The 12,333-nt window shown below is 40.5% G+C and overlaps 2 protein-coding genes across 12 annotated transcripts; one reads left to right on the forward strand and one right to left on the reverse strand.

Moving 5' to 3' along the window:
• Nucleotides 1-501: 501 nt before the first annotated feature.
• On the reverse strand, nt 502-9,202 carry MESR6 (misexpression suppressor of ras 6). 7 transcript variants are annotated; one of them, XM_022805213.2, is made up of 3 exons: nt 8,819-9,202; nt 8,580-8,686; nt 502-3,713 (listed from the first exon to the last, which is right to left on the reverse strand). In XM_022805213.2, exon 3 carries the CDS (start codon nt 3,676-3,678, stop codon nt 2,374-2,376), a length of 1,305 nt encoding a protein of 434 aa, XP_022660948.1. In that variant the 5' UTR covers nt 3,679-3,713; nt 8,580-8,686; nt 8,819-9,202; the 3' UTR covers nt 502-2,373. The 7 variants fall into 7 exon arrangements, with proteins under 7 accessions (XP_022660948.1, XP_086844819.1, XP_022660945.1 ...); XM_086988693.1 differs by having other exon boundaries at nt 8,580-8,691; XM_022805210.2 differs by lacking the exon at nt 8,580-8,686 and having other exon boundaries at nt 8,819-9,200.
• Nucleotides 9,203-9,351: 149 nt separating this feature from the next.
• LOC111250270 (uncharacterized) lies at nt 9,352-11,951 on the forward strand. Of its 5 annotated transcripts, none has more exons than XM_086988699.1 (3): nt 9,352-9,613; nt 10,558-10,711; nt 10,873-11,951. In XM_086988699.1, the coding sequence occupies exons 2-3, from the start codon at nt 10,668-10,670 to the stop codon at nt 11,708-11,710; spliced, it is 882 nt and encodes a 293-aa protein (XP_086844825.1). In that variant the 5' UTR covers nt 9,352-9,613; nt 10,558-10,667; the 3' UTR covers nt 11,711-11,951. The 5 variants fall into 5 exon arrangements, with proteins under 5 accessions (XP_086844825.1, XP_022660955.1, XP_022660954.1 ...); XM_022805220.2 differs by lacking the exon at nt 9,352-9,613 and adding an exon at nt 9,626-9,830; XM_022805219.2 differs by lacking the exon at nt 9,352-9,613 and adding an exon at nt 9,854-10,050.
• The last annotated feature ends 382 nt before the right edge of the window (nt 11,952-12,333 follow it).

The raw sequence follows: 12,333 nt of genomic DNA on the forward strand, positions 1-12,333 counted from the left end.
ATTTGATTATCGCGTCATGGCAAGATTTGACGAAGATAAACGGACATTTAACTTAACACGATCGTGGTAAAGGCGAACTAGTAAATAGAAGCTTTTTAAAGACGATAAGTAACCTAGTAGCGGGCTGATCGATGCAGCAACAGGCCTAGACATCATAGATAAGTAAAAGGCAAAATACGGAACATATATGTGATGTGAAAGTTCAGTTTACTTCCTGTCGGAGTTTATTTACCTGATGAATATAAGTCTTACGCAGAAGAAACTTCATTTCTAACCAACAACTTGAAACAATGCTTAAAGCTCCAAACACATAGTAGACATAATTTGTTTCTTTACATCTACAAAGAGTAATTTTATATAAGTGACGTATTCTTGTCTGGTTAATCCTGTAATGTTCGAATAAGCCGCTGCAATTTAACTTAGAACTTGAACTTTAACATTCTATCGCCATTTCATGTAGCCATCTCATCCGATGAAAACAAAGTAAATACTCGAATCGAATTGGTATTTCATTAAAAGCTTTTATTTGTTCGTTTTCTTAAATGCGTTTCATCTTCTATCGTGTCGGGAAAAAACCAAGTGCGTAAAGGGAGTGAGGCTACCGTCAGCCTCCTTCGAGACCAACCACCTCGCTAATAAAGCGTTGACTCACGATTTATTTACTACGAGTTAAGTGGTCTTTAAATAATATATAGATAGAACCGTGGATGTTACTCTTTCCTTGTTGTCGAAATCGTGCCTACGAAAAACACCTACTACTAATGAACGGATGCTAAAATAGATTTTTAGTGATCTAAGAATAAGTTAGCCTCGTCCGTCACCCTGTTTCCAAGGCCTAAAAGTAAGAGATCGTAGGCCTTGCTGTTACCATTGTTGTTTTTTTTTATCCGTAATGCCATATTATGCTAACGCAATAGAATAATAATTATCAATCGACATTAAATGTTTCCTGTCATCGTCTTCAAGCATTCTACATACGTCCTCTACAAGCGTCGTTTTGCTACATGTAACTTCAGCAGGATCTTATTTTTTGTATCGTATATAATATCACCGTACAAACACATTACAACACGAGTATTATCCACGTGTATGAATTCGTTGTTAGATATTCTCTCTCTCTTTTTTTATTCATTTACTGTTTCTTGCCTAGGTATCATGTGCTCTTCTTCTGTTTGTCCGTATAGTTTCTGGCAGATTTGATGAGAGTTATCACACGCTTATGAGGACTTAAAGCTCCTACTAAACTCCGACACCTTCCGGGACAGCATAGATATAGCCCTGCTTCTAACAGCTTTTTCTGTTTATAATAGTGGGAACATCACGAAGAACTAATACGAACCTAAGGAACCAGCTGACCTGAACCAATTACGATCACGGCTCGCTGTTTCACGCACGTAATCACATAGCCGCTAACGTCGGTCATATTTATGTCAGCGGTATTATAACATCTTCCCACAGAAGGAAGGATGACACCGCAAAAGGTTTTACGTACCATTACTGAGAGCTGAACGTGGGCATAAAACTCATATCCATGCTAACTTAAGTTATTGTTGCACACGTACAAAGATCAATGAGCGAGTATGCTTCATACAGAATCGTTAATCTATCGACTTTATCTTCACAAGGTTTAATTCTATAATACGGCATATAGATCACAATAATCTCTCCACTGAATACGTCTGTCGTTAACACCTGTAACTTTTTATGAGTGGGTCGCTAAAGGTATAGATTTAATAAATTATTATAAAATAATATTATAACGTTAGTAATTATATTCTTCATTAAATAGCCGAAACGTCCCCGTCTAGTCAATATAAGACGGTCGGCGTTACTGCTGTTACTATGCCTTCAATTTTCTGCTGCCGAATTATTCTGTACATTACATTTTCATGTTATATTATTATTGTTACTATCAGTTAATCTGAGCACACGACCTCACATTAGGTGCTCAATCAATGGAGTATTTATTCTTTATTACTATACACTTGGGATTTCCAACCAGTGGGTCTCATGAGGTTTGCGAACATCACCGTTTAGTGTTTGCTTTCGCTTCCACCGCTGCCTCTTCATGAACTCATTGTCCCGGACATGTTTGATATCGTATATTTGCGCGTCCGAATGAGGTGTAATATATATATATATATATATATATATATATATATATATATATGATTAGTTGTTGTATATATCCTTCATTTGTAAATACCCTTAAATTGCAAGAGCCTAGTATGGTAAATTTGTTTTTTTTGCTGTACGCCCGACTGACAATCTCAACCCTTTCCTTGGGCATCCAGCCGTCGTATAGAACTTAAATAATACCTGTGCAAGGCTGCGTTCCCGTCCTCCCCGAAACTACTTTTTTTTACACAATTTTCACACAGGACACTCTTTCTTCTGCTGGCACTGTTGTTTATCATCTATTAACCCTTGCTGCTGGATCGGGTCAGGGCGCTCATCATAATCACGCGTGATGGTGCACTCGCCGTAGAGTCGTTCTATCATTCCAATTACCTGATCCTGAATAAAATCAACGTCTTCACGTGGACAGTAATCATCGGTACTGCTCCGTGAGATCGTGACAACCTTCGGCTTCTCTGGTTGCAATTTACCTAGAAATGATTCCATTGCTTTTATCATTCGCGACACCTCTTCTTTCGAACTGACATGGTGAGGCAGCATCGATCGGAGATCCATCGTACAGCCAGCATCGTGAATTAGTTCTGGCGTGATCACATAGTCTTTTGGTGGGTTGTCATCGAGGTCTTTAATGAGTTCAGCAACAAGCTTCTCTTGCTCAGAGTCAGCCTCGACGTCATGCTCTTCCAGGTGCGAATTATGCAGATTTGCTCCAATGATCATCTGCAGGTCGTCAAGCTGGTCCCGTCGTTTCTGCGAAAGCTCTTTAAGTCGTTCGGCCGTCACTCCTTGCGGCAGCTCGGGGAAGTCGTAGAGCTTACGCATAATCTGTAACTGTTTCGGAGAGAAGATTGCTTCAAATGGATTTTTTGTCGAAAAGTAATCGAGGTCGATGTCGAGTATCCACGACAAACTCCAGTCTTCTTGTCCGGGTTCGTCTCCAGCGCCGTCGCACGGCTTCTCGATTTTTCGCATATCAACATCCTCCATTCTGGAGACGTACAACATGCAGTCCTTTGTATTGCATAGTGATTCTTCTGGCGCCCACAGGCACTCCGAGACGAAATACTCTTCGGGCAGGGTAACTTTCACTTCGTTAAAATCTTTCCCGACCCGAAAATGGTAAAGGCCATCGCGGATCTGGTTTGCCCATGGTGGGCGCACCCATATAACATCTCTCACATGTCCTGCATAGACAAGAGGTAAAATCCAGCTTTCAATGTTGACATTATCGTAGACATACTCCTTTTCGAAGATGCGATCCGGATCGAACGGTCGTGGGAAGCAAAGGTCGGGGTGCGAGTCGAAGTGTATCATGGTGTTGGCTTCAAAACGAAGCTTCTTTCGAGCGATCTGTCGGTGAATATGTTGTACAGCATGGTGATGATACTCGACTACGTATACAGGCAAACAGCGAGAATTACGTGCTGGTGTGGTGCCAGCCGCTGAATAGATTTGGTGGTCGACAGGAGTGTCCGCTGACGTAGATGAAGCTGCTAGCTGGACCACATCAAGATCGTCAATCAGCTCGCAGTCACTCATCTTTAGCCAGTAGCGGTCGCAGTAGTGAAGTTAATCTGAAAAATTGTGCCACGTAAAGCAGATCACAAACAAAAAAACACTTTTTAATATAATCGCAAACACGCACACAAGTATAATTGAGATAAGTAAACGACTATAGAGATATAATCATGCTTCAGGTGAATCCAGGAAATAAAAATAGATAATAGCTTTCCTTTTTTCTCACACATTACAGCGCACCTATGCATCGTTCGCGGGACTCGAAGCAGATATATATATATATATATATCATATCTATTGCGTAGCATAAGTCATTGTCGGAGTTTAAAACAGTAACTCTTAACGATAATTTCAGCCTTTGCCGCTTTGCTTTTATTTGCTATAGTCTGACGCATTATTTATTGCCCCGGTAAGTCATGGTAAAAATATCGAAAATGTCGATATCTTTATTGAAAATATGCAAAAAAAAAGCTCAAAACGTTTTAGCTGATCATATTCTGTTTTTGCGTATGAGCGAGGTAGGTGTCGATCTACACACATTTCGTTTTAAGCATTGGCTCTGTTATCTTCGAAACAGCCTATAAAGCCCATAAAATCGACAAATCGCACAAGAATTCGTTAAGGCTGCTGGAAATAGGACTCACCTGAATCCTACAAACTTAATTCAAACTGACAACGCATGCTTCCGGATGCATGAAGGCCTATCACTTGATTTTTGGTAATTTTTCTACGTACGCTTTATTGTTCATTACAGAATCGAACGCCATCTACAGAAAGATCTATACAATGTAACAACATACAATTAAGCGAGATTAAAAAGTATATACACGATTTACTTCCACGAAAAATATCCAACCGCCTGACCTTTTTACACTCAGCAGGAATTGGCCAACGCATATAGTACTTTCAGCCACTACGACCTCTCAACTACGTGCCATTACACATACATCTTATATTTCGCATGCATGCCTCGTGTGACATATTTGACCGGATCGTGCGATATAGGACGTCCTATGCCATTAGCTTTGGAAATAGACGGTAGCAGCAAACATATGAGATGACTGCGGCCGGTTATATAGTATGCATGCATGCATGCATGCACGCACGCACGCACGCACGAACGAAGATAGGCTTGTTTACCAAGTTCTTCTTTGCTAGCAATAGTAAAACCCGTGGGGCCGCGATTACCGATATTTCGACGCTGTCAACTAATCTTTGGCTGCGGTAGCGTGTTCGTTTGGTGCTAATCACCAATAGGTTACACTGAAGCGAATCAACCTTTTAGCCTTGACATTGAGCATCGCGGAGGTGACCTCTCTTTTTCAGGCCAGAGCTGCTGCAATACGAAAGCAACTTCGGTGTAGTTGAAGACATTAGCTAGCTATGCGTCTGTTGCTAGTACGTACGGGTAAGTGCAATGTTAGTACTCACACATGTGTGAGCTGGGCTACCTGAAGACACGGGTAGACGGGAAGAGAAAGCATCGCAAATCACTACCATTAGACTGACCACAGGCCAGTCACGGGTCGGCTCAAAACAAACGCTGCATAAAACGATAACTCCGCAAAAATATCTACGCTTTAGGAACGTAGAGCGGGCCGCCGGGGCAGCTCGAACACCTCCTGGCAAAATAATGCGATGAGTGGCACATTAACAGCGGGCAGAAATGCCAATACGAGGAACACATGCAGCACATAGAATCAGCATATATTTAATTATTAGTGAACAAATAGTATTAAACTTCAAGAATACATATCACGAAGGAGTTGACAGTAAGTAACTTTCGGCCATATCTCATTTTAAAAACAATCAGTTGTTATGACATACATTCACGACGAACTGCTATACAATACACACGATATTCAGTCTTGTCGTACATATGAAACTGCATAAACTCTTTATGTATATTACTCTGATCTTCATCGATCCCCTGTCAACTATTGCAGGTCATGTTGTTTCGCCATAACATGCGTCGTTTGTTCTTCATATTATAGACATGCTCATTATTACTGAGAAATAGTATTGATTTGTTTCTAGTTACCTGTTCTTTACGTGTTTAGTTATTTTGATTAATCTACGCTAGAATTACTCTAATATATACTATGTTTTACCTCTTGAAAAGATAATTTAGCTTTGTATAGATAAGATCATTTTTTATTAGATGGACTGAGATATTTTACGGTTATCGCCTATTGTCAAGGAGCGGTTTTGTACGAACGTGCAAATGATTCGAACCTGCCTTTCACGCAGACTTGAAACGTGCGCATCGTGCAATTTGAAAACTGGCTTATATGAAGACGCTATAAGCTGATTCTTTTCCTACCAGTTTCCTTTTTTGATTACAAAAATGCCTGATTGATGTCGAGTGTAGGGACAATTTAGCAGGTTCTTTGAACATTTTGACGCAGGGCTCGTCGGAAGCATCTGTTTAAGGTCGTAGAGCATCCCCATTAACTTAGCGTTGCCGTACTTACCGGTGTCCTCTGATCGGTGCGATGTATCTAGCTCAAAATCAGCCGTAATTCAGCGAATTATGCTGTCATAAGAAGTTTCTTCGTCTCATTCCTTAGCGATGCAATGGTCTCTTTCTTTTCTCTGGCCGCTACCGCTATGAAAAATACATACAGTTACAATGTAACCGAACTTCTCGACACCTCGTACTAGAACGTCAGCACCGTTCCTTTGGCCGATCAAGATGATCGGAAATTTACCAACCACCTAACGAAGTCTCAAAAATTTTCGACGCTTATCAAATCCGTTTATAATGTGTACGATCTGCACGACGCGACCTGTGGGTTTGCGCCAATATAAACCACTGCAGGGTTACAGGGATACACTTTTGGCAAGCGCTCAACATCTGGTGACGTGATTGCGGTAAATATTGTTGTGCGCTTACACTTCAGGAAACAAGGTTTGATCTCCCTCAGCATAAGCAGTGCCTGCCTTGGGTTTGTGACAAGCACTAAACTTCATGTCAGTCGTTCGATCGGCTTCATCAGGAGCATTGTTGGCAAAAGCAGACATTGATTTTCCCGAACGTCCTCTGTGTAACTGTGACGATCTCGTAATCCCAAAAAAATATTCTTCCATGGAATGATCTTCAAATAAAGCTACTGCCATATGCATTTTTTACCAAATGTGGTCGTTCCTTTTTCGATCTGATAAACGAGCTCATCAGTGGATCGATGATGATGATGCTACATAGGATCTAGTCGGCTGTCTCAACAATACCTTGCTGTAACAGAAGTGAAACCCAACATAACGGCGGCAGCGAATCGTCATGCGTTTTTTCCAAACCCATCCCAACTGCGCTTATAATAATCAAGCTTTATGAACCAATCATTGCATCGAAGTTTCCTTGTTGTATCCATATTAATCGAGAGTAGTTATGACCTTAAACGGAACATTCCGTTCGCTGCACCGTGATGGACTCAGGATGTTGTCGTTTTTAATTGAAACAGGTTTGCTGTTAAAAAAGGTTTGCTAATCTGGTACTGGTTGAGTTCTTTCTGAGTCAAGGGATTACCATCAGAGTTCCAGATTGCTAAATTTTACCGAAGAGACAGGTCTTTACTGGTCTTCTTCCTCCAGAGATTCACGGCAAATTGTCCCGCTTTTCTGTTACCACATCCAAATAGTCAAGTAATATGTCCTTTCCTTTACGCTTAAGGTTATTATGGTCAATTAACATATTTTCTAGAGCATCCCAATAGAACACACTTCCTATCATTATATTTACCGATTCGTCTTTTCCACGGAGCTATATCTAGGCAGCGTTCCTTTATAGTCCCGACCACCCTAATCGGATTTCTGTTCCGATCTCGGCTTATCGAGTTCCTCTTCAACCTGAAGTCTCTTGGAGCGCCTTAGCTTCAGTTCAATTGTATAGTCAGGACTTCAGGAAGGACCGTCTACCTTATTGATGCTCTCACTTTGCAGCTTTAGCTGTCCTTTATGAGAAGTCCTTTCCTTTGGCAAGCAGCTCCTTAAGTATAGTGGATAACTTTTTCGTTTCTATTCTTCGAATAGGTCTTATGCCAGACGCTGCAATTGGACTGACCTGGTTCGTTATTTTCAATGATTATAACCTTTTCCGGGTCATTCCTTAATTACTTTTTCAAACGTCTATTTTAAGGCTGACATTTTGATCTGCTTCGCGCTGCCACTGATCTATCTACGTTTTGATTAATGTTACCTAGCGTCACGTGCAGATCTCTTTCCAATTTTAACTAACAGTTTGTTCGATTTTCTTCCCTACCATTCAGCGGGTCTCAGCTACCCTTGGCCATTTCGCTGGTCCTCTGATCGTTTGTTCTTTTGACTTGAAGGTCTTTAACGAGACGCATATGAAGGCCAAATATCTCCATTAGATGAATACTTCAGCCTTATAACTTCCTTATAAATCACCTCAATAGCGCCTATGCTGTCCTAATCAAATAACTCGACAACCCATGGAACAGTGCGTTCGGTGCATATCCGCAAGTCTAAAATATGATTTTCCCGAGAAACAGTGGAAGTGCATTCTGGAAACATAGGTCCCTAACCAAACCATTCTAAGTCGTAACCATCCTAACCAAACTAAGTTCCTCGTCAACTATAGTATTATAGTAAAGTCAGAAATAAATTGTTAAGTTTATTTGTAAATAACCCGACGTTGTTGGTATGTTTTTCACACTGTGAACAATATTTGTCTGAAGAGACAATACAGGATAACCATAAATGGTCCTAGAGCATCGGTTGAATAAGGTTCAGTGTCAGATTCATATACAAATCGTGTTTACTAAGTCTGTCACCTCAACACCGAATTAATTCAAGGTTGCAATCCATGCGCTGCACATTATGTTACAATAAATTAAAAGACACACACTAAGCTTTATAAGCATACTTATAATAAATGTTTTGAATTTCACGTCCGGTACTACCGTTAAGCGATAAAGTGTCCACGTCTAGATTCGAACCCAGATCATTTCACGTGTCCCTGAGATCAGTATGCAGGCCTGTCATCATTGGACCATCGCAGAGACTCGTACTGCGCTGCAGACAAATGAATTTAAAAGCCGTTTTTTTATGAACAGCCGGATTGTCATCTGTGAGGTCGCTCAGAGATCATATTGACTTCTGTCTTAATATCGTCGACACTGATTCTTGTTGTCCAACTCACCTCCTCGTTACTGCTAAATGTATCCGGTGTCTCCGTGATGGCGGCAGAGTCTCAGACGCAACGCTTTGAAAATGCTGCAGTTAAAGGTGTTGAACACTTTTGATAATAGAAGAGGATACGCTTCCTTTGGACACTCACAGTCTCGTAAGACGTCCACGACAGAATCGTATTCTCGATTATTGTACCACGTCCTTATGTCACTAAGAATATGACTCGTTTCAGCTAACACCGTGGCTGTTGCTCCTGCGCTGCTGTGAGTTCTCTATAGGCAGGGGTGCACTGTATCAGCGAAGTCCTACTACAGGCCAGACTTATTCATTCAACAACATTGGCCGGGAAGGGAAGCCAGGAAGGTAGGCGCTGGCTGTCACAGAACCCAAGCATCGCTCAGCCGCTTCACCGTTCTATGTTGATTGACGCTCGTCGTATAGATGATGCCAATGATCTATGTTGGGCGTAACGCTTGCCGCATTGCTCTCTCAATGAGCTACGATAGAGGGGCATGCCCTTCGAGGAGGACAAGCAATGTTGTTATTTAGTAGGAGGAAACAGAGAGGCCCGAAGTATTATAAATTCAGTGAAGGAAAGGACATTGGCTAATGGATTATACCAGACGTAGAGAGAAAGGGCTTAGAAAGCCACAAGCCGCCCCAAAAGGCTTGTTATTATAGTAATATAATTTGTCGAAAACTGTTGTAACATGTGCATATACACTGTCAGTCTTGGAAATGAATAATTGTACTTTTACTGTAACAAAACCAAGCTAATGTATTCATTGTGGTAATAGCTAAGTTCGTAAGTGAATATGTTGAACGTTCATTAGCTAAACTTAGCAGATTGAGACAGGGATCAATAAATTCATCAACGTTTATTCGATATTTTGCCATTAGAAGGAATAGATGTTTTAGGTGGGAAAAGTGGTTCATTCAATGTCATTGGCGCTCATTTATGTTGGAATTGCGGAAATACGGGGAGACATCAGACAAACTTGAGATATTTCCGAGCGTGGCAGGTTAGCAAAGAAATAAGAACAGGAAAAACATACAGAAGGCATATAAATATGCATTGATATAACAGCGACGATGTTTGAGACTGATTTCGATAGTTTTGTTTATTCAACTAAAAACAAGAAAAAATGCCCTTCTTGGTGGCCTTCTTGCTTATTTGTTTATGGCTGTTCTGTCAAAGGACAGCATGCAATGAGGCGTTCAACAAAAACGTCGACGAAAAAGGTCAGACTAAACTAACAATAAACATAGCGTATAATATGACATGATCACACGCGTGCCGTGATTTAATAAATTAACTCAAATTCTCAGCAAATTATGGACGGCACCTATCAAGTTGAAGTGCTGCTAGAATAATGATGAAACGGAAGTTTTCATAGGTTTAAGGAAAGTTTTGCTATATTGTAAGTCTGCATTCAATGTGCGTACAGGTAAAAAGCGGAGGTAAGTGGAATGAAGTTTTGAGAAAGTACCGATATAACTTCAGGTCTTTTTCGAATGTGCAGTGATGGCTATCAGTTGTAAGTTATTTGCGCTAGAACTGCAACTATATATATGTAGTAGTAAATTTTAAGAAGCAGACATTCATAACAAAATGTGACATGACTAATCCCTCGTGGTAGTCAGCGTTTGTCTAGCTACACACAAACAGAAGCTATAAAAAGATACAGCACGTGTTTAGTACAGGGAATGTGTTACAATGGCATGGTGCGTTTGTTACGTTATTTTTAGTTCGACTCGGTGTATGCACGGATATCGGTTCCAAAATCGAATGTCTCCCACGTTCGTTTATCTTTGAAGCTTGTCAAGGGCCTGAACAATGCTCTTGGGCTGCGGGTACCATGATTTGTGTTGACGGCCAGTGCCAATGCAGAGACGGACTTCGGTAAGGGCTACGTGACCTTAATGTGTTTATCATCAGATATTATATAGGCAGTTTAGTTGGCAACATGATAGAAAATAATAAATATTTACGGTAACGATTTGACCTGATTGATCGTTCCCTAAATCCCTTATTTTTGTTTCGTTTGTCTTTGTCTCAATCAGGTTAACTTCGGATCGTATATGTACGGTTCATGAACTGTCCGGCCCCGTGCGCCCGTTGGTGTTTAGCTCATTGGCCGTTATATTATTTACTTACGTTATAATTGTGCTCAATATATTGCTTGATATTGAAGAGCGTCGAAAATTCGCATCCTTGCCTTCTCCAACAGTAATCGTCAATGACCAGTTCGACAATAGGAAATTTAAAAAGTTCAATGATCAACTGGATGAAGCATTGGACAGCTCATTGAACAGCGTACCATCGGAAGAGATTCACGAACATCGAAACAAAAGCAGAAGTACGAAATCAGTAACGCTCCATCAAAACGAAGCAATTCCCAAAACGAAGAGCAAGCCAAGTGGCCAAATAGCTAAGATTCGAAGATCGACAAAACCTTCCATAAAGCAAACTCGAGGCTGTTTGTTTCTTTCGGATCATATCTACGAAGGAATAAGGCTTCAACCACTTCCAATTGAGCTTAGCACTAATAACGGCAATAATGAAGTCCATGACTCTGTCACACCGCTAAGAACAAGGCAGATTGCATACAGGACACTAGTCAAACTGTGCACGGAGCGTCTTGTTAAAAAGATGGCAGACATGTACTTCCTCCAGTGCGAGGCCAAAGCTGGCGGTGACGATCGATACGAGCCCACCGCTTCGTTTCTAGTAAACGATCCCGTTTATGGAACGGATATTCTGTCATGTGATGATGTGCATTTTTCGTTTCGTAGAATGAAGTCAATTATAACGTCTCTTTTGACTGAAAAAATACATATTTCTATTTCTGGGTTAGACATGGCTAATATGACCAAGGTAGCGGAGGCTCGTTTGATGTAGAAAAAACTTAAAATCGCCCACAAGACCTGCATCGGACAAAGGACAGGGTTCTGCAAGCTTCCTATATTGGAGAATTTTCAAAGTTTAGATAACAGTTTGACTGGAATAATTATCGTTATGCGTTGAATGCTTAATGGTATAAGCAAGGAAGAAACACATTCTGTTGCTTCAAAAATGCAATTGCACATTCACATAAACCTTTGACCCCTTTAATGACTCAAATAAAAACAGCTTAACAGCCGACAGTGATCTCTTTATATCAGTCCTAGTGCCGACGCTAAAGAACAAACTCCGACAATAGCATTTTTAATATATCAAGTAAGTAACCACAATTTGTAATTTCTCAATACTTGTATGTTTATTTTTCAAGTTTAGCTCTCTCGCTTTCTTACTGTTTGTTACTTAGTCTCCTGAATCCTGTACTCTACAGTCGACCTTCCCATTCCAACTCTTCATCCATATCATCATCTTCGACATTCTCCTCCTATATAAGTTATATACACAATCCTAAGACCTGCCTTTTTTTGTGTCGTATCTTTGTCCGTATATATATATATATATATATATATATATATATATATATATATATAGTCTTTGAGCAAAAATAGTTATGTCTAAGTGCG

Source organism: Varroa destructor, unplaced genomic scaffold, assembly GCF_002443255.2.
Source record: "Varroa destructor unplaced genomic scaffold, Vdes_3.0 BEIS01000004.1, whole genome shotgun sequence".
Lineage (NCBI taxonomy): Eukaryota > Metazoa > Arthropoda > Arachnida > Mesostigmata > Varroidae > Varroa > Varroa destructor.